The sequence below is a fragment of the Dermacentor albipictus genome, chromosome 1 (genome assembly GCF_038994185.2).
Source record: "Dermacentor albipictus isolate Rhodes 1998 colony chromosome 1, USDA_Dalb.pri_finalv2, whole genome shotgun sequence".
NCBI classification, from domain to species: domain Eukaryota; kingdom Metazoa; phylum Arthropoda; class Arachnida; order Ixodida; family Ixodidae; genus Dermacentor; species Dermacentor albipictus.
This window is the reverse complement of record NC_091821.1, coordinates 232833181-232856267: the sequence shown is the minus strand read 5'-3', so window position 1 is coordinate 232856267 and position 23087 is coordinate 232833181. Positions and strand designations below refer to the sequence as shown.

At 44.2% G+C, this 23087-nt stretch overlaps 1 protein-coding gene and 1 non-coding gene across 5 annotated transcripts in view; one reads left to right on the top strand and one right to left on the bottom strand.

The window, feature by feature from the left end:
- The window catches only part of ncm (pre-mRNA-splicing factor nucampholin), a 113537-nt gene that overhangs the window by 5324 nt on the left and 85126 nt on the right, over positions 1-23087 (bottom strand). For all 4 annotated transcript variants that reach the window (XM_065425874.1, XM_065425875.1, XM_065425876.2 and 1 more), the window contains 3 exons: positions 16840-16992; positions 12258-12385; positions 10904-11005 (listed from right to left, as the gene is read on the bottom strand). In XM_065425874.1, coding sequence (XP_065281946.1) covers positions 10904-11005; positions 12258-12385; positions 16840-16992 — 383 coding nt within the window. The remainder of the gene's footprint in view (positions 1-10903; positions 11006-12257; positions 12386-16839; positions 16993-23087) is intronic.
- On the top strand, positions 12911-12983 carry TRNAT-UGU (transfer RNA threonine (anticodon UGU)). The gene has a single exon. It is a non-coding gene; the product is annotated as a tRNA-Thr (tRNA).

Genomic DNA, 23087 nt, shown 5'->3' with positions numbered 1-23087 from the left:
CCCTGAGACATTCAAGCACTTGCCCCATGACGAAAGCACTCCTATATTAAATTCTGTCACTAGTACTCAACTACTTGTCGTAAAAAACATCCTTTTATTGTATTATACCATGAAATAAAATGCGACTTGTCCAGTTCTTTTTCATTTTTAGAAAAAAGAACTCATTGAAAGTACTGTTGACGACGTGGGCGGGCAAAACGTTTGATTTTCGCTCGACCCTGCACCGCCCATGCTTTCGCGTTTCCCAACTTTCCTCATCACGTAGTGCTGCACTGGTTTTACTGGCTCGCGAAACTCGCACAAACTTCAAGTAGCAGAGAATTCAACTTCCATATGATGTCGCGGGATGCGCGAACGGTCTGCACCATTTGACCAAAAAGCAGCTGCAGCGGCGAGTCCACCGCTCTCTCTTGGCTCGGTACCGCCGTCTGTCGGGCGCTGTTTTACTCACCGATGGCAGCAAAGGGTGGTGATGGCATATGCAATGTCACCACTCCCCCAGTTGGATGGCGGGAGATATGAACTTCGAAAAAGGTATTCGGACCTTTCAGATGCAATTTTCTGGTAAACTAAGTCTTTTCTTGGCACGAAACAAGCATTGCGATGTTTCTGGAATGGTAGGTAAATAGTCGATGCCGACTTAGTATTTGCCTTTAGTGTCCCTTTAAGTAGGTGAAATATGAGCCAAAGGGGCTTTATTGCAGCAAGTAGCAGTACTGCGTTGTACTCGAAAAGGACGTGCAGGATGCAGGCCAGCACAAGAGAACGTCTTTGTCTTTTATTTTTCCCGCTCGTACTCTTGAGCGGCCCGGTTGTCGTCTTCATCACCACCAGGGCGTAGATGGCACAAATAGTGATGCGGCATTACCCTCCCTCCAGAGTGAACATCGTCCCGATGTTCAGCAAATGGTAGTCGTTAGACTCTATCGATAAACAGCTTGTTGGTGTCCATGTCATTCAGAAAGATACAGCTTCATGCGCACCACGTGCACTATCTCAGGCCCCTGTTGACGGCGTTTGGAGCAGCATGAACCGTCACCCATGACCTCGTAATTCACGTCGCTAATACGGCGCAGAACCTTGTATGGTCCGAAGTATCGGTGTAGAAGTTACTCAGAGAGGCCTCCGCATCAAACCTGAAACCAAACCCAGACTCTTTCGCCGGGTGTATATACGCGACAAATTGGTGGTGAAGATTGTATCGTCGGGCGTCACGTTCTTGCTGTGTAGTTATTCTGATGCGCGCGAGCTGTCGTGCTTTCTCGGCGCGCTCAGTGAATTCTGCAATATCTTCGTGTGAATCAGTGTAGTCATGAGGCAGCATAGCATCAAGCATCGTAGGGACTTCTCGACCATGGATCAAACGAAACAGCGTGATTCTGGTAGTTTCCTGGCATGCCATATTATATGTGAATGTGACATACGGCAATATTTTGTCCAAATTCTTGTGCTACACATCGACGTACATGCAAAGCACGTCTGTGATAGTCTAGTTGAGGCATTCTGTAAGCCCATTCGTTTGTCGGTGATAGGCTGTTGTCTTCCTATGTTCTGTGCCACTGAGCGTGAACACAATGCCCAAAAGCTCAGCTGTGAATGCTGTTCCTTTGTCAGTTATGACGACCGCTGGAACACCGTGCCTCAGGACAATGTTCTCGATAAAGAACTGTGCCGCTTGGAATCGCCTTGGTTTCCGCGTATCGGGTGAGATAGTCCATTGCAAGCGACTATGACTCTTCTGTTGCCGCTGTCAGATATTGGAAAAGGGCCAAGAAGGTCTATTCCAATTTGAGCAAACGGTGTTTCTGGTACTGCAATGGGCTACAGTAGCCCAGTGGGTTTAGTTGGTGGTACTTTGCGTCGCTGGCACTCAAGGCAAGTTCTAACGTAATGTTTCACCTCCGCTGCGAGCCTTGGCCAGTAATATCTTTCTTTGATTCGTGCCAATGTTCGCGTGTAACCAAGGTGGCCCGAGGTGGCTTCGTCATGCCAGGCCTGCAAGATTTCGTGGCGGAGATTTTCGGGAACTATTAGCAGATATATATAGCTCTTCCCTGTTGAAGAGAAGTTCTTCCCGTAGAGAATTCCATTACGCAAACAGAATGAAGGTAGACTCCTTGAAAATAATCTCGACACATTCGTAACTCACCCTTTCAAAACTCTATGAGGGAGTTGAGCTCCTGGTCGTCTTCCTGTTGCCGGGAGATGGCGGCCACATCAACAACTCCTAAAAACCTGCGTATTCATCCTCCTCGGCGCTCGGCAGTGCAATCGGTGATCTCTAGAGGCAATCGGCATCTAAGTTCTGCCTTCCTGACTTGTAGACAATTATGTCGTATTCTTGAAGCTGTAAGCTCCAGCGTGCCAAACATCCAGAAGGATCTTTCATATTGGTCAACCAACAAAAGGAATGGTGGTCGCTTACGACTTGAAAAGCGCGGCCGTTTAAGTACGAGCGAAACTTCGCGGCTGCCCATACGCTCAGCCAGGCTTTCCTTCTCCGTGGTTGAGTAGTTGGACTCAGCAAGTGATAGTGTCCTGCTCGCATAGGCAACTAGTCGCTCGGCACTGTCTTGCCGCAGAACGAAAACAGCGCCAAAGCCCACGTTAATTGCATCTGTGTGGATCGCTGTTGATGCATCCTCATCAAAATGAGCGAGCACAGGCAGAGTTTGTAGACGTTTCCGTAAATCATTGAATGCTGCTTCTTGCTCCTCTCCCCGTACAAATGTGACGTCTTTTCTTGTGAGGCGGGTGAGTGGAGAGGCGAGGAGCGCAAAATCCTCTATAAATTGCCGGTAATAAACACAGAGACCCAGGAAGCATCTAACTTCTTATCCATTGGCCGTGGGAATTTTGCGACGGCTGCAATTTTATCCGGGTCAGGCCTAACACCGTCTTGACTGACGACATGACCTAGGTAAATCATTGAATGCTGCTTCTTGCTCCTCTCCCCGTACAAATGTGACGTCTTTTCTTGTGAGGCGGGTGAGTGGAGAGGCGAGGAGCGCAAAATCCTCTATAAATTGCCGGTAATAAACACAGAGACCCAGGAAGCATCTAACTTCTTATCCATTGGCCGTGGGAATTTTGCGACGGCTGCAATTTTATCCGGGTCAGGCCTAACACCGTCTTGACTGACGACATGACCTAGGAACTGAAGCTCTTCAAACCCAAAGTGTAAGCCTCGCGGATCGTAGTGGCAGAAAAAAGTGGCAGAAAAAACAATTACGCCGTCGAGGTGCACCAGGCAAGTTTCCCACTTTAGACTGGATAGGACAGTGTCCATGAGCCTTTGAAACGTGGCTGGGGCCAAGCGTAAGCTGAAAGGCAGAACCTTAAATTCGTAAAGCCCATCAGGCGTCACAAAAGCAGTCTTCCCTCAATCGTGCTCATCCACCTCTATTTGCCAGTATCCACTTTTAAGGTCTATAGAGGAGAAGTAACGCGCATGCCGTAGCCTGTCCAAAGAGTCGCGGATCCGGGGCAATGGACAAACAAACATTTTTATTTGTAATGTGATTCAACTTGTGATGATCAATGCAGAACCTCAGCGTACCATCTTTCTTTTTTTACAAGCACTACAGGTGATGCCAAGGGCTCTTTGATGGCTGGATTACATCATCCTGTAGTATCTTCTCGATGTGCTGCTGTATTGCCTCATTTTTTCTGAGCCGCACAATACGGGTTCTGTCGAATGGGTCTTGCTGTTTCCTCTGTAATGATGCAGTGCTTTGTCAGTGGCGTTTGACCTACTCGCAACGTAGATGAGAAGCAGTCCTTAAACTCTTCGAGCAGTTCCATAAGATGGTGTTGTTCTGTTGGCTTTAAGCCCAGACCAACGCCAACAGCAGGTGCACATGGGGTTGTACGAGCCTTGGCTTCTTCTTGCATGGCAAAACAGTCTTGAGCGCAGTCGATTTCATCTAGGTATGCGACAGCAGTGCCTTTACTGATGTGCTGACGTTCGTTTGTGAAATTTATCAAGAGCACCTCCGCACGCCCGTCGACTAAGCTGACAATGCCACGGGTGATGGCAACACCATGGCGAAATAGAAGGGCAGTTACATGTTCCGCTACTGCGCCTTCTTTATACTGTGCACCGCAACTGACGGAAACAAGTCTGCATGATAGCGGCGGTATGCACACGTCTTCGTTGATAACACGTGAGGCTCAGTGTTGGATGTTCTGTGCCATGGGTCATGTCTTTTTCAGGGGAAAATGTTACCATGCCGTCATGTATGTTGACAACGGCACCGTATTCCCTTAAGAAGTCCATTCCTAATACGAGTGATTTGCAGCCTCTGGTAGAATCACGAATGTGGCGACAAAAGCTACGTTCGCGATCGTGAGTCTTGCAGTATACTTGCCTGTAGGTGTCATTATTTGGCCTCCAGCATTTCGAATGTAAGGGCCCATCAATTCCATTCTGACTTTCTTGAGTTTGTCCGCCAGCGGCTCGATCATTCTAGAAAAGTGTGCGTCGGTGTCGACTCAGACTGTCACTTCGTGCCCGTCAGTCGTTACAGCAAGGTCGGCAGTCATAGTTTTGTCGGCGTCGTCCTTTTTCGGCAACAGTGGGGGATTTTCGGCAACCTGAGGACTTGCAAGCTTCCTCCCAGAAGTTGCTGCTTTCAGTGTCCCCACCGTGGGCTGGGAGACTAACCTCTGGTGATGTCAGATAAACTTCGGCTGCTCGGCGAGGAAAAACGAGTTGGAAATGGTGAGCGGGACTGTAGATGGCCAGCATGGCTGTCATTCATAAATGTGTCCTGGCTCTCCACAATTATAACACAGTGGTAGCCGACCGGCAGTGCGCCATATATTGGTCTTGCGTAGCTGGGGTCGCCTTACAGATTCCCATTGGGCCCAGGCTGCGACGGGAGGCCGTTGACGGTACTGTTGTACCGGTATGGTAGACAAGGGACGAGAAACAGCGTCGGCATAGCTGTATACGCTCGGTTGGTATGGCAGCTGAGAAGGCGATGAACGACAAACTCCGTCTGCATAGCTGTAGGTCGTCTGCTGGTATGACATCTCGGGACATGGCTCGGAAGGGACAAACGCCTGTCGACGTTTCTGGTGCACCACTTCAGCAACGGAGGCAATCGTGAACTCCTGCGGCGGCGGTGCATGTGCCGATGGTGCATGTCCAGCATTCTCCTTTGCAATTTCCCTGCACACAATCTGTCGGATCAGCTGGCATAAGCTGGTCTCATCGGCCGTGGCGAGTGCTGCAGCTCTAGTCGGTGCCCCAGCGACCGAGCATCATACTGTCTCCACCGTTGCTGCAGCGCCCGCTCGATTGCCGTGGCCTCCTTAATAAACTCGTCCCCGGTTGTCGGCGAATTGCACACAAGGCCAGCGAATAGCTGTTCTTCAACACTCCGCTTAAGGTGGCTCAGCTTTTTTGCCTTGGACATGTTGGGATCTGCTCGGCGAAACAAACGCGCCATATCTTCGGCAAACATGGCGACACCTTTATTTGGCTGTTCAATATGTGACGCAAGCAAGCGTTGTGCGTTTTCACATTGATTTGTGTTCCTGAATCTATTGAGTACCTGACGGAAAAGCTCCTTCAAGGGCGAAATAGACGTTGAAAAGCTTCTGGTCGGGGCGCCAGTGATTATATCTAGCTACCTGTTCATACTGCTCAAGCCAGTCTTCCGCATCCTCGTGCACGTCACCGTGAAAGGGGTCGGGCATCCGAAGGTTTTTGACCGTTACCCGTGTTGGGCTGCTTCAAAGTGCCATTTCTGGAGTTGGGGTGGCCATTCACAGAGCTGACCCTTGTAAGAGACCAAATGCTGGGCTTAAACCTTGCAGGCAGCGGCTCGTGCGGTGTACAGGCGCCTTGACGTGTGGGTGTCTTGTGGGGCTGGATGCAGGGCTGCTCGAAGGAGTACTGATCATGAGGCAATGGTACCCAGCACCTCCACCAAAGTCACAGGTCACAAAGCACAGCATGTCAGTCGCCAATCGCTGGGGCCGGCGTAAACTCTCTGCAACACCCATTCGTCTTCATCTATCCGGAACCCCTCTTCAACAATGTTCAACTATAAAAATTCTGGGTCTGACGGTACACGAGTCGGGAACCGGAACTGCTTGGCTCTCCAGTGCTAAAAAGCAGGCAATTCAAACGTTGGGTCTGATTAGGCGCATTGCTCCTAAAATGGGCGGCGCCAGCTCATATGTTGCGCGACAATTGGTAAAGGCGGTAGTGCAACCACGCCTTATTTATCAAGCCCAATTCCAGCATTTGACGAGGGCACAATGGGATCGCCTTGAGGCTGTTAATCGCGAGGCAATGAGGGTCATCACTTGCCTTCCCCGCATCACCCCGATCGTGGCTCTCCAAGAAAATGCGCAGCTCAACACACTAGATGAGCTGGTGCAGCAGCGGCGTGATGCTCGCAGGCTTAAGGCCAGCCTTTCACACGCAACGAGTGCTCTCAGGGCTTACGCTTTCTCAAACTCGCTTCTACCACCACCATCGCCAGTTCTTCCTCCCTGGAGTTTTGTACAGCTGAGTGACAACAAGCCAACTGATATACATCGCCCGACATCAACTCACGCGGCGGCATCGCTTCGTGACCGAATTGTAGATCAAGATGCCCACCTGCCGCTTGGCTCCATCGTCCTTTACGTTGATGCAAGCATTAAGGGCTGTGAAACAACCACTGCAATTTATTGCCCATGCGCACCTGCCCTTAATAAGACGACCCGGTTTCAAGTCCAAGAACCTCCTTCCTCCTTTTGTGCTGAGCTCCTTGCTGTCCGAGAAGCGTTGTGCTCTGTGGCCGCCTTTCCCTTGGTCTCCACGGCCCGCATCGTCATCCGCACTGATGCTCTCCAGGCGACGCGGCTTCTGCGACGCGTCAGTCGCAGCCCTGACATATGCCAACAGATCCATCTTCTGGCGGCACGCATCCCGCAGTCAATATCTGTCGAGTGGATCCCACGCGACCTTCTAAGCTTCCAAAGCCGTGCGGATTCTGCGACCCGTCTAACGACCTCTCCATCGTCACCGCCTCAACTCTTTCACCTAGATGATGCCACCCTCCTTTTAACAAGAAAGGAGCACCTCCGGCGCCGCACACGTGCTCTAATACCACCGTGTGCGGTAAACCTTCCCCGCGGTCTTACCCGTGCAGAGGAGGTTGCGCTTCGGAGGATCCGGGTCGGGGTTGCCCTCACTCCTGCCGTGACTAGGAAGTGGCCGCACTTTCGCCCGCTATATCCTCGTCCTGAGTGCCCACTCTGCAAGTCGCCAAACGTTGAAGCCGACATCCACCACCTGCTGTGGGTTTGCCCTGCTCTGAAACCGACGAGGCTCCGGCACCTCGCAGCAGCGGGACTCTCGCCGCCTAATCTGAGCCATTACACTGCTTGGACGCAGGGACCGCATTATCGATCCCTCTTGGACTTCATTAGGTCAGCAAATCTATTTTCATTCATTTAATCATCCTTGTTCACCCCCATCCCATACCCTTGTATGCCCTGAGGCATTTATCCTCGCATTAAAAAAAAAAAAAGTAGCAATATCGCGTTGTACTCAAAAAGGACGTGCAGGATGCAGGCCAGCACAAAAGAATGTCTTTGTCGTTTATTTTTTGCGCCCGTACTCTCGCGCGGCTCAGTCGTCGTCTTTGTCGCCGTCAGGGCGAAGTTGGCACAAATAGTGACGTAGCAATATTCAGGGTGCCAAATCGAGGGGGGGGGAATAAAATAAAATAACAAAAATATAAAAAATTTAAAAAAGAAGAGGAAAAATAAAGCTAGCGTTTTCACTCTAAAGGCGAAGCACTGATAGCGAGACCAAATTATTACACAGCTATACGAAGTAAGGATAGCCGTTGTATCAACCATATAATCTTTGCTTACCAAGAAAATTAACAAGCTGGCGTCACAGGCAAACATGAACACATCTTGCTTGATGACTGTGGGGTCTCTATGACAGCAGACACTCGCTGTCAAAACGCTGGCGTGAGGAAGAGCGGCAGCAGCAGCGATTGAATCAACCTTGATGCTGCCTCTCGCTTTAACACGAATTAAGTGGCAAGAACACAGTGCACACGAAGCTATCAGACCTTGATGAGGCTAGACTCTGTACCCATCGCAGATCGCTTTCAAGATAGCGCCTGTGCAGCTATACTCAGTCGATCATACGCAGCTGCCGCAGGAGTAGAACCATCTCCCTCCTTTGTGTGCAGCCACAATGTTATCACACTTAGACTTTATACAGAACATCATGGCGATGCTGACGATGGAATTGCGCCTGAAGTGCCCACAAAATTTAATACTGGTTCAGCTCAGGTTCAACGTCCTCTAATTTCATTACGATTCAGTTCCAGTCCGGAGAAACAAAATTCTATAATGCTTTGCGAACCGGTTTGGCACCGTAAACTTTATTTTGTCTTATGATGGCAACACATTACACAGTGCTACTGATTTGTGAACATGCCTAGGTTTTGTCAGGAGGTGGGAGGAATGGGCTCCCTGGCCCATAGCTGCAGTAGGAATTTATAGATATGTTCGAATAGTGAAAATTTCTAATCGAATACAAATATTCCAGAAAAACGATTGTTAAATATTTACAACTCACAATTTCTACAAAACAGGAAAAAGTAAAAAAAAAAAGTGAAAAGTTTCTAGAGGTCTGTTCAGCAACAAAACACTTGTTTACATTACTTGACAATTGTACACCAGATGCAATACAACACAATCAGATCTGATACACAATGACAATAAAAGTAATGAAAAAGAGGACGGGCACATCCCAGATGTGTTTAGTAGAGTGTAGTGCTCGTCGAAAGAGCTAAAGCCAATACTACAGCAAGCAGATCGATTGAAAGAATGCCGACATGTTGAGATGGGTCAAATAATTAATTGCTTTGTATAAATTGAGACAGTGACATGCTTACTCGACGGCTGGTAACTATTGTGCATAGTGAACTCCGTGTGTTTGCCCAGGAACTCGACCGCCTGTGCAACAAATGCGATCATGCTAAACCACAATTATTTAGACAAGTCTCCATTTGATAAGTGTGTTTCTCAGTAGACTGCAATAAATGTTGTTGTCCCTTATAGTATCTCAATGAAACTACAAGAATTGCTCTTGAAAATGCAGTGTAGATGAGGGCGTTGAGATGGGGACAATGCGAATACTGCCCGCATGGTTGTGAGCTTTTCTTTTCCTTATTTTGACTTAAACATTTTTCTTCTTCTAAGAAAGCAGCCACATTCAAATTGTATTACATAAATTACAACTTCAATCTTCTAGTCTGCAGCAACGAAAGGAGCTAGCAATTGACATGTCGCAGTTTTTTTTTTTTTAAACAAAAGCAGGTGAGGAAGTTGATGTTTCTGAATTATGAACAAAAACAGTTTGTGCTAAGTACTGCGACAGTCTCGTGGGACATGGTGCTACAGGCCAGCAAAATAAATGAAACTAGCTAAGACTCACTCACAAATTATATTTTTTTGCTTAGGGCTCACTCAGACACAGACTGACCAAAATTATATTCAGCCAGGTTCACTTGAACTCACGACTCACAAAAATTCAACTCAGCCAAATTCACTTGGAATGCTCCCTCCTACATTTTCCATTTCCTCCAAGGCACCAATGTGTCTGTGTGAAAGCTACATTGCCGATTTTCACTTCAAAGGAGTCGCAAAAGCGAAACTCTCTCCAAAAGTGATCGCCCTAGAATCAAGTCATCTTCTGTGATGTCGAACTCATTTGAGATTAAGTACTACTTAGGAGACCACACAACCATTTCATTCGGGGGCAGTACCAAGCCACTACAAGGTCCATAGAGCCCTTCTGGCCAGTCTCGTACTTAAAGAGGGCCTTCCGCTGGTCCCACCATCTGCACATTGCTGTCTCGTTGATGTCAAGCTGCCAAGCCGTGGCAGAGTTTGCCAGCTCCTCGGCTATCAAAATTACTTGTCTCTCGAAGCGGGCGCCATACCGAACGTGCTGCATCACCATATTCTTGCAAATGAACTGAGCTGAAGCGTGAAAGGCCGCAGAGTACTGCAGTACTGTAACCACACACCAGTCACAAGCACAGCAAAAATGGTGACGATTTGAATAAAAAACAAGTTCTTACTTCAGTGAACTTGTCTATGGATTGGGTCGAGATGTAAAGGTACAGGTTGCCAATGTGACGCGAGGGCCAAGTTCAAGCAACGAAAATCATGAGAAAACTTGTGTTACAATAGAGTAAATTGGTTCGTTTTTCTGAAATAATTCAATCGAATCTGATCTGAAAATTTTAATATTTAACACCTCTATCGCAAACATATTATCTTCTAATTTCACATTGGTTAGAATGTTCCGAGATTCGGTGTAGATGAAATTGGAAACAACATTTGAAGAAAGCCCCAACAATGAAAATCAATTCATTTTTACTTAGGTGCACTGCAAAAATCTCAAGCTATAAAGTCGTGCCTATAGTCTTCCTTTAGCTTTCCCTGTGCTGAATAAAAATCCCTCTCATTAAGTCATATTCTGTAAAATTTGCCAGTGAACAATTTCATACATGTATGGCTTTTGCACAGCCTTGCCTTCTTGGCAAGTGGGATTTGTGCAAGAAAGCACTTTGACCATAACAAAACAGAGAACGAAGAGGTCGGTGATGTAACAATTATGCCCAAATCTAAAGTCATATGGCATGGTATAAATTTTTGCTAACAGCAAAACCTTCCTTGTAATGAATTTAGTTTTTCAACAGGTTTGTTAAACATGCACCACAACTTTTATTCATGCACAGACCACTGCAATCATCGTTAAGCATAAACTAAAGCAAAAACAAGTGCTATGAGTACACTCTTACTGTGCAAAAGCTGCCTATTTCGACATGCAATTTCAATTGACAGACTTCATAATGCTACTCACGTCAGTCCCCCAAGGCCAATAGATGTGAAGAAATTAATGGCAAATCGAGTATTCTTGGGCAGATCTCGTGGGAACAGACCTTCAAAAGCATCTTGCAATGTCCTAGAAAAAGGAATCATAGTGCCACATGAAGATGCTATACAGTAGTGAGCATGCATATTTGCACACATACTTCACAATTGCGTTTATCATTACCACTATAGCAAACCTATAACTTTCTTGAAGTGGCATCACACATGTAGTTGTGAGTTCCCATAACACGCATAGTAACCTGGCCACCTGCTCTTCGTTGACTTGACTAGAAATATATGCAGTTGTTTTTTTTTAAGGAAGACGTGGTCGTCCTTTCTGCCTTGCATTTTTTTTTGTGGCACTATTATTTAAGAAATGAAAGAAACACAATGTGATCTTCGAAAAGTAAGACTAATTTACGTGTTCATCCGCAAAAGTGAAGCGCTGCAGTTAAAAGATCGAGAGAGCATGCTGCTGCTTTTAGCCTGTGCTTTACTCATTTCCCTAATGATTGCTTGTGTATAGCATGGATGCAGTTGCCAATGAGGAAGAGGCACTCAGATGAGTGACTGTCAGAACCCAGCAATACTTCGATTTTTATGGCCAAACTTTGCAGTGTGAGCTTCCTTTATCACAACTGATTACATTCCAGCAGTGACCAGAAAGTGGGATTGTGCCAAAGAGTTAACTTCCATGGCTGGACATTTTCATTATGGCATTTGAAAGCAGTAGTTGCAATGCTAGCAATCACTTTTAACAGGTGAAAAGAGAAAAGGAGCCCCTGCTTTTCTGGGGCTTTTCTCTCCATTCCCTTATAGTCCTAATGCTTATCTAAATAGCAACTCTTAAGCAAGTTGCAATGGAAAAAATTAGAATGCCAGCCGCATGTGAAGGAATAATCATGTATAAGTGTGAATGGATGGGCTGGTTTGCTCCAGTGCCAGCTGTGCCAGTCATGTATATTGGTAAAGCAAAAGAAAACCTGTTCCAATATGTGCCCCAATATTGTGATGCAGTACATTAAATCTGTTCATAGTTATCAGATTTATGCCAGAAATGGAAGGCACGAGCTGGAACTTGTTTAAATGAACCATAACATGTTTCATAGATGATAGTTACTGAAGCTTTTTTTCCATTAATAGAATGTGGTGCAGATTGCATGTAACCGTCAGTGTGAATTATCCATAAATTCAAATCAAGTGATTTTGCATTAGAATTGCACTGTACCAGTTACATACTAACACACTACCACAAGAGAGCCTATACACATGTTATAGCTATGCATACAGCACACACATCAATGAAATGTGCCAATATGGCGTTCTGAAGATAAACAACTTACGGGTCTTTTATTCTTTCATTCAATTTCGGTAGCCCCATGTACTCGCATAATTCTTGGAACAGGATTTTAATGAAGATACGACTCGATGACGTTGTGTCATCTTCAGTAAGCTTGATATGAGACAGGACCTACACAAGCAAGGAAACATTTTTGAAAGCAAATATGAAACCACATAAAATAATATTGATACAATATCATTTTACAGCACTATTCAAGTTTTTATACCCATCCAAACCCCAACCCTTGAGAACTACTACGCAGTAAAAGAATCCAAGTTCCACAAAAGACTGCACCTTCACTCACTTATTTACAGTAACACACTGCAGTGTTGAATTACAGCAGGAGTACAGTACGTTTGTTGGCTTCTCATGAAATGATTAATAAAAAATCGGGCCCCTTGGTTAACCCCTTTCTTTTCATTCATTACATAACGAGGGTCTCAAATCCGGCAACATTGATGCCTTCAGGTAGCATGTGTGGGTATATCGACCAGTTGCCTTCGGCCAAAAAGATCGTATATTCGCGACGCCTGCGGCAGAAAAGATGTTCCACATCGACCGCTAAGGTTTGCGAGTAGCTGCGCTGGCTAACACTCCCAAGGTTAGTTGAAGTAGTAAAACATAAATACCCACGAAAGTGGATGGGGAAACGGCGCCGCAGTAGCTCAATTGGTTAGAGCCTCGTACATGTAATGCGAAGACGTGGGATCATTCCCCACCTGCGGCAAGTTGTTTTTTTATCCACTTTCATTGCCATTAATTTATAATTTCTCTAATTAAATTAGAAAGTAGAAGTAATTTCCCCTATGTTTCCTTGGCGTCTTTGTTCGTTGGCTTCTCATGATATGATTAATAAAAAAATCGGGCCTCTTGGTTAACCCTCAGCAGGAATACAGGCATGTAGTTCAATGCATTGAGCAAAAACTGTATGTGTGTGCACAAGCACATGTACAAAAGAACAGTTTGCTTACATATAAGCACAATAGAATGAAAATGTATTGAATTATTGAAGAAGCAAAAAAGCTGCAATTTTGCCCGAAAGGAGAACTATTGAAAGCACTAGCAAAGTATTAGATAGACAACTACACAAAGTAAGGTTCATAGTCTTATAGCCCGTATAAATTACAGTTAACATTCACTCACTAATTACCAAGCATGGTGTCATGCATGCACAGGTAGATCTTACTTGATGAATGCGAGCAAACGTCTGCACTCGCCGCAAATTACCTTTAATATGTGGCGCATGGGCTGTGTATGTGCTTAGCTGTGTAGACTGCCAAGTGCAGTCACAGCCAAACTAAAGGAGGGGGGGGCAAGCCTATCCTCCCCTAGCGTGCGCTTGATCCCGTGAGCTCCAACATTGAGCTCTTCAAGCCACCATCCCTCTTGCCTCACCCTAGCACCCTGTCCTTTGCTCCCACAGCATACAGTCAGTGCGCAGAGTGCAATCTTAGTGCACTTGGACTTTATACAGAACTTCACAGCAAAGGCAACGGAAATTTGCCTGGAGTGTCCATTTAATTTGTAACGCAATAAAAAGACTGCTGCTTCCTACACCAACCACCAGTATTGCATTCAATTCAGGTATTGTTTGTGGAGGAAAAGAAAACTTATGTAATTACCGTATTTACTTGTGTAAGGCATTTGCACCTTGGAGTGCAAAAAATATGAAAAAAGTTTTACTAAGCATCACGCGCATTCCTGAGTGCTTGTTAATTTCTGCTGGCCACTACTAGATGGCGCTAGTCCTGCAGACGGTGACATTATCAGCAGCACTGTATCCCACACGAAAATGTAAAAGTAACCAAAGTTGGACCAAACTGCAATTTTATCCGCAGACTCCATTATTGTATTATTGTAGCCGACGGGTGGCGCAGGCGGCAAGTCGTTGCAGGAAGTTCGCCCTTAATATGTTGCCCGAGTAGACCATAGATAACACGTTCTATAACTCACTCTTGTTGTACCTACATGACACCGGCCTGCATGCTCCCATTTAACCGCATCCTAAAGTTATGCCATGTGACAACCTAAGCGAGGGAAAAAAAGGAAAAGTACTATACCACAATGGTGATCGGGCATGATCACGTGCATAGGCTGAACTGAGGGCCACGTGTGTGAAACGCTGTTCTTGTCCATGGGCCATCAGCCAGCAACTACCGTGAACACTTACCAAGTTTGTGTGTGCACTTACTGTATGGAATGGCATAAGCTCACATGTGGGCATAAATGAAGTTGTAAATTGAATTTGCACAGCACATCCTAAACTGACAGTCACAGAGTGAAGGCCGTGTACGCTGTATCTGCACGTCAGAGCAACCTGTGACCCACTTCGGGCTGTGCGATTGGTGAACGGGAAATGCAACTGTGGTCTCAGTCATAACAAAATTTCAAGTGAATTTTATTTTAATGAAGTACCACACTGTAAACATCTGTAAACAAACTTCTCACTGTACCGGCATTATATATATATAAAAAAAGTAGTTTTTACCATCGCAATTCCATTTTTAGGATTGCCCAATTATTTGGACATTTTTTCGGCATTGATCATGTCTGAAAAATCGGTCAGCAACTATGCATGAGTTCAATCGGCTGCCAGTGGCTGCCTTATTCTGCAAGGCAGGCGGGGGGCGGTTCCATGCGGTTTCAGTGGGTAGCCATAAGCCTACCCCATGTAAGGCCTGCACTGGTAAAAAAAGTGCAGGCGTTACACAAGTGAATACGGCTGACATACATATTAATTTCTTGTCTTGCATTTGTAGTCCCTCACGAGTGGCACATAGTGTGGTTGATTGAATTACTAATTGGTTCCAATTTCTGTGAAGTTGCAGTAAATACAGTGTAAAAGTATTGAGTCTACTCATTCGCTGTTTTTCTGTAAACAGTGTTATCCAGGAGATCAGCTTTCAGTCCCATTAACCTCAACACTCCATTATGAAAATTTTCCAGCTGATGAGGCATTGTCAGAAAGTAACAATAATTTCACAATAAAAATTTTTTACTCTCACCACTGGCCAACACACAGTGAATGTTTGATTCTCCACAAACGGGAATTGTAAGAATTGGCGCAGCTACCCGACATAAAATAGGGAGCACACAGAGCAGGAATTTTTGGTTGCAGAGGGCAAGAAGGCCACTGATAACCATAGGAAATGTTATTTATATGGAGGCCCATTCATTTCCATTTAGCTAGTGCACAACAGAAAACACACACACACATGCAAATTCCAGAGTGAGGAGTTGGGTGTGACTGATGCATTGGACAGCCTACAAGGCTGTGGAAAAAATCAAAGACCTGGTCTTGAGTGCAATATGCATCCACTGTATTCGCCAGATCCTATGCCAATGATTTCCATTTGTTCAGACCCCCCAAAGCAGCTCTTTGGTTCTGTAGTCAACCGTTAGATTTTTTTTCCTGCTGTGGCATCTATGATGAAGCTTTAGCGCATATGTCTTGAATGCAAGTGGAGGTGGAACGATGCTGAAAATTTAACACACTACTCTTCTTCCAGCCTCTATTATTATGATGTCAAGGAATAAATTACGGTTACTTTAAAACTGCCTCGTGCAAATGAAGGTGAAAATAAAATTTTTGATTAGTGATTCGACAGAATGTGGAAACGCTGCAGGCACAGCAAGTGACATGGCATAAAGCTGAGGCACAGCGCACGCCCTTCAATGCATTTATATTCACTGAAATAAGCTCCCAATTATCATTTTTTTGAAGAAGAAATACAGGTCAAATGTGATTGAAAATTTATTTTTAAAATAGAAAACAGATTTAAGAGGTGCTCTCAGTCATTCTGCCACGAGTACATGTGGTAATTTTCTCCGACTTTCATTAGCTTTTTTTTTTCATTCGGACTTTTTCAACATGCTTGTGAAATTCCAATAACTCACAGAGTTTACTATTACATAACTCAAGTGCTATCTCTCTTTTTTTAAATGAAAACATGACATATACCAATGAGCATGCAAAGCATGCAGCAACTCAGTCACTACTCTATTCATTGATTGCCATAAACTTTACCTTGATGAAAACAAAGTTACATACACATGACACTAGCCTATTTTGTGTATGTCACCATTGTTTATTATTTGTGCTGCATGAGAATTCCACTATGCAATGCCAGCATGCACCAATCACATAATGCTGCTATTTGCCGAACAATATTCTCATTCCACTTGTGTATATGAGCACAAATGGAATGCGCCCAACATAGATATGGACAAAGTGTTCTGTGTGGCTACTACTTCGAGAGGTTGTCAAAATTCATGTTCAACTTGCAAACATGTCCTCAAATCATGATTGTGATGCTAATTCGAAAAACAAAAGAAGTTTCTGGTGATGTTTTTTTTTTCTAGGGGGACAAAAAAACATTACAGTAAGAATTTCAATAAAATGTGATTGAGTAAACCGTGTTTCTAAACTATGGCTTAAAACAGCAACAAATAAAATTTGCACTAAAATAAAACACACCCATAAGTACAAAGTAATCTAGCTAAAAAGAAGCCATTAAACTGTCTGTGAACTGCACAGTCACTTGTATACTAATTGTATACAAAACTACAGTCAAATCACTTACATTCCATGGAATGGCATCTGTGAAGAGAAGATGGGCGAAGAACTTCGCAACATTGCGCAGCTTGTTCGTCTCAAAACGATGAATGGTGTCATACGAACTCAAGAATATCTGCTCAAAAGGCTCTGCATACTCCTTTTTCAACTGACAGAAACGCTGTAAAAGGTTAGAACAAGAAAGAATTCCTACATTACTTCATGCACAGTGCTGGAAAGAGGATCGATACAGTTTTGCCTATGCTATATGTCGAAGTTCGTTTTAAATTTCCCTTTTCAAGTCTTGCTACCTTAGGACAGTGGATATTTTATATAATGAATAAAGCAGTTTCATAAGTTTATTGATGAACAGAGGCAACACATCAAGCAGCTTACTACCTAGTGTTCAGGGCAAGCATGACCTGTATTCCCTATCTGTCACTCTCAGGGATCCTACTTTCTTTGTGTGTTGACTAGATAAACCAGCAGTTGTGGATTTATTGAAAAACATGGCACACCTCCCATCAGTATTATTTTCCTGTAGTATCTTGCTGGACTGAATTAACAAAGTGCCAGTTGCGCCAGTGAGGTGGTGTGCTGGTTGCTACATCATGCAGAAGTAAAACTATAAACACATATGTAATAAAAATAAATGTCTTTTTCACGTGGCAAAGTTGAGAAATGCATCTGATCGCTGGGAAACCTATCACACAGATAAACAGAGTATAATGAAGCTGTGTATGCTGGAAAGAAATGATTTCAAACTAATTGTTTGTGTGATCCCTTATTAAGAAACACAAAGCAATTTTGGAATGCGGTTAATTCCAATGACAGCAACAAACTTTCAGCCAACAATGATTATGGTGAACCACTGAGTGGCTGAGCTGTACTTCATGCACATTTAGTAAAACTTGCTCCTGGGCTAGTTACTACACGACAAGTGTTGTGAAATAGACGTGCAACAACTACAGAAGGAAGACAAGAAAAAGGCATCACTCGCAACCAACTTTATTGACAGAAAAGTAGCATAATATATCACCATTCCAAATCTGCGCAAACCACATCACTTCAAATGTTCATCAATTCACACTAAACAAGTGGATTCCCAGAAACTTTCTAACCTAGTACAGATTGAAAACATTTCAATTCTCTACCACACGTGCAGCTGTTTTAAACATTAAGAACCTGCATTTAAGAGAATGGTGTTCTCACCTTTGAGAGGGCCACAGGCATTTCGCTTGATAACTTCATGATCTTATTAGAATTTTATCTGTGCTTGATGTTCGCCCCTTATGATAAGCTACTTTATATTCAGTGACAAGGGATCTGCACTGCTCGTGTGATGCACCAGTTCTGTGTAACACGTTTTTGGCTGCCTTTGGCAGAAAATTGGCTCAGGTACTTGGTGATGCAAAATGTTTAATACCTTTAGGTATGTTGATGTCTGTTAAGTGATTTTAAAACTAATATTTCTGTGAGCACCAATAACTCAGTAGATAAAATTTTAGCATTATTTAGAGAACATGCCAAAGGGCTTTTTTTTTTATGCACGAGCTTCCCACTAATGGCAAGATGCAGTTTCTAGGCCTGAACCTCACATTCTCGGAGCAGCACATATGTTGGGCTTGTTGCCCACGCTCACACAAAGAACTTTCACCCTTCAATGCGGCCCATTCCAATCTTGTTACTAGGGCCATTGCTTCCACGTGTCTTGAGGGAGGACTAGTGAAATCTTGTCCTCACAAGATACAGGAAATTTTCTATAATCAGATCATGCAGCTGCATTCAGCTGACCATTCTAGCTCTGTCGTTGCCACAGTTTCTGAATCCCTCCTTCAAAAAGTGAAGGGAACAAGGAACAACACGCAGTTGATGGACAAACAACCAATGGTTGTGCCTTACATGCATAAGGTCACATGCAACCTTAAGAGCGTGGCCAACAGGTCCAAGGTACCTATGGTCTTCTCGGCGCCACACAAGTTGGCTGGCCTGCGCCCACACTTCTGCAAAGCACTGAGGCCCTCCCCATGCAGGAAGAGGCACGCTAAGCTCTATGTCGCTGGCTAGGTTGGCGTGGTGTATTAAATCCTGCTTAGCCGTAGTGGGGTTTACATCAGCCAAACAGGCCAGTGCATAAATGACAGAGTTAGAGAGCATGAACTTTTGTTAAAAAACAATCTTTCAGCACATTTGCCTGTGCACTGTGATTCCTGCATGTGTCAGCAGCGGTTTTCTGGTGTTTACATTCTCGGTAAGAATACAGATACCCTGGTGCCTGAGATTACAGAAGCATACTACATTAAAAAGAGAAGAGACATGGATATCAGTGACATGTAAGTGGTTGTGCATGCCAGCGAATACAAACGTTTTCAATCTTTACTAGAGTAGAAATTTTCTGGGAATCCCCTTATCTGGTGCAAGTTGATGTGCATTTGAAGCCATGTGGTTTGAGCAGGTACGAAATGGCTAGATATTACACTGCTTTTCTGTGAATAAAGTGAGTTGCGAGTGATGCCCTTTCTCGTCTTCCTTCTGTGGTTGTTGAGCGTCTATTTCACACCAATTAATGCACATTGTTGTTTAACAATGTCGCCTGCTGAACTTATGAACTTAATTGAACAAATGAACGAACAGGATCTGCAAAAAACCGGAAGACATTGCTGCTGACGTACAGCATGTGCATCGGGATCTCTCTGAAGGAGGCTACCTTGACTCAGCTGTGCATTCTGTGGAACGCCAGCAAACTCTTCCTGCATGCACCGGTAGTGCGCGTCCCAAGAGTCATGCTCCTGGGCCATATGTTCCTGGGATCAGTGAGCACTTGGCGCGTGTTCTAAACCCTTCAGTGTACAAGTAGTGCATGTGCCAACAGAAAAGTTGAGACACTCCCTAGTAAACATTAAAGAGAAGCTAAAGAAAAAAAAAAGAAGAAAAAAAAAGGCGTTATCTATTCTATCTTATGTGCAGACTGCGATCGAAGTTACATCGATGAGACAGACAATTTCCAGCAAAGACTCAGGAAGCACCTGTATGACGTTAAAAATAAGAGAGAGAGAGAGAGACAGAGAGAGAGAGAGAGATGAACACATCTTATATGCTCTCGCCTAACACGCAGAAGTAACTTGCCATGAAATAGACTGAGAGAACACAGAGGTAATAGAAAAAGAAAAGAACTGGACCTCTTGGCTTTTTCTTGAACCCCTGAGAATCCAGACCACCAAGCACACACTTAATTGCAATGATGGCAACTTTCCCTACGTGTACACACGTTGCCTATGTCACATCTTAAAGCTTACATAATCGGACCATTTCTGCCTTCAACTTCATTGTGAACAAGGCTCCTGTGCAGGAGCCGAAACGTCTTTCTCTTTATAAAATCTCGTGGTTGTCCACTTTTAACTTTTGTCATGTATGTTCCCGACCAAATGGGTTTCCGTCCAATTCTTGACTTCAACTTAATGATTCCTTAAAAACATTCTCATTGTGTGGCACTGACAACATTAATTCCAAGTTTCTGAAGTAGACTTGCACACATCCCTGTCTCTGCTTAACCAAACTTTTTCTGCAGTCACTTGATCAAAGTATCTTGCAGCAGGATAGGAAAACCGCAAAAGCAGCCCCAATACATAACTCAGGTAACAAGCACTTGGCTCTTAACAAAAAACAGTTTGTTAACAAGCATTCCTTGAAAACTCATGGAACATATCTTGTATTCACATACATAGTATAAACTTGAGCGTACGAATCTCTCAGGACAGTGCGAAAATTTGCATAACATAAAAACATTAAACAATCAGGAAATTAAGGGGGGGACGCGGCAATGAAAGAGCACACTTGCTCAAAATTTCGATTTTCTTTTTTTTTACCCTGCAATCCTAAGACCTTCATTTATTACATGGCATTAATATTTTGAAGAAATATACAACTGAATTTTAGAAAATTGTACTTTTTAGTAAGCTGTGATCTAAGTTGGAAAGAAAACTGGGCTTTGGGAGGTGCTATCAGTGCGCTGGTCGCGTGAGCACAGCTTTCTACTGAAGCAACGCTGCCATCATGGTACCACCATAAACATAAGAGATTGAAGATTCAGATAACCATAGAACTGTATTTCTCAATGCAGACATAAAATCAACAAAAGTGAACACGAAAATGTAAAACTAGTGTCGTGATTTGTTACCGTAGTCACGTGGCACAAAGGGAGTGCTTCTACTGGCTGATGGGAATTAGAATCATTGGTGCGCCTGTTTTGCGTATTTTGCGAACAGCAAGCTGGGCACTTCATATGTTCCGAGGCCAACATTTCAAGATCTGCCTGGTTATGTCGAACCTCTTTTGGTGCTGCACCCTAGGTGCTGCCTTACAGTGATAAGGACATGATTTGCACATGATAAGGTAATCAGTTTATTTTTCTTTGAGGTCTACTTCTTCTCACAGTTGTAAACATGGAAAGTTTCGAATTGTCATTGAGCATTGAAGATGACAAAAGGTATGGAATACAGAGATAAGGCTGCCCATGCAGGGTGTCTACCAAGTTGACATTTCCAAGTTCCCTGAGTTTTCCAGGTTTTCCCCGAGTGCTTTTGCAAAATTCCCTGAATCAAACAGAACTTTGTTTTATACCGAGAAGGGCTCACACCATGTTGCCCAATGCTATCACTCTCTAGTAAGCATGTTAAAAAATAAAAATGACTTAGTTCAGTTTGAATAGTAAGGAGTAGCGCTTATATTATTAAAAACAGAAAACTGAAGGAAGGGGTTAGTAAACTACGAAGTGACTAAAATACCTTCAAAAATAATGGTAAAACCCACTGCAAATCGAGTTGAATATTCTCAAATACGAATAAGAAGGAGATGCATACCGAATGAAATATTTATTTTCGAAGATGAACTATTTCTATCAACTGAAAGCAAGCTCAATGGTATGAGGCCCAAACTTTGTCACAAATGAGATTCTCTCTCAACAGCTGGTAATAAAGTCAACCTCAACTGTCCTGACATACCCTCAGCCCCCGCACAATGCCTCAGTGTTGCATTTTACTGATTTAAAGATTTTATTTTGGTTTGGAGAAGGGAAACCTGCATCTCAGTGTCAGCCAACACTTTACTTTTTTTTTTTTAGGTCAAGCTCCTTCAAAGAAGTGGGGGCACACTTTCTTTCCCACTCATTCCTCAATATGTAGGTCCTTTCGGTTCTCGTTGTCCTTCCGCTGCACGTTTGCCCCACGGACCATTTGAAGCATCCTCTTGCTTAGTTGTACAGTCAACATCCAATTTTTCGCACTTCCTAGGGGCCGCGAAAACGTCCGAAAAACCGGGCATTTTGAAAAAGGAAGGATGACAAAAAATTGAATGCATGTCTTTTACCGATCTTGAGGGCTCAAAATAGCCACAGACACATCCGAAAAAGTTCTGAAGGACTGCCAGTACACTTATTAGGCAAATTGGTGCTCGTACTGGACAGGAGATTGCGGGTGCACGCGTGTATTGGCGGCGAGGAGTTATGGAGTTGCCATCTATCGGAAGCGCCTCGCTGGCGTGGTATGAGGGATCACGCGGCGCGCTCCTCATAGGTTTTGCTGTCAGCGTTCAATGAAAACACCACGCGCGAGCTCTCCGGGACATTTCTGTAAGTACTTTCAAACGAGAGAAGTTTCTTACTGTATAAATAATAATCTTGGGCAAACTGAAAGCACACAATCGTTTACAGGCGCTATCTCTTTACCGAACAAGTACAGTGAACGCCACTGCACGCGGTTGCCGCGATGGAGTCTCCCAAACCACCTTCTTGCATAAAAGGTAGGTAAACGCTGAGAGGAAACTATGTGAAATATGTTCTTATAGTGTTTGTATAACTAAATGGAGCGTAATAGAACGAAGCCTCAATGCAGCGATCGCGCATATTCGCAGCGACCGACTGCGCGTCTGAATGCATGTCCGCGCACTGTTTCGCTTTCGTCGCGTGCGCGTTTTCGCACCGTGCCATGAGCTTTAGGCTGCAGAATATGAGCATTTGACAGTATACAAGCAACCAATGTTGAGTGGGCGCTATCAGAGCCGTTCAAAAATAATTTCATTGTAGAGACTTCGACGCCTACGGGGACTGTGATGTGCCGTCGCGGCGATTCAATCTTTTTTTTGCTTCTAAATTCTTTGACCTTTCAATATTATTTCTCGAGTTGCGTCGCACTGTATGTTTATCGGTGTTCTCAGCGTGCAATTTCCCGCTGCTCCTTTTTTGTAATGCAGGGCATTAATTCATAACAGAAACATGACCAT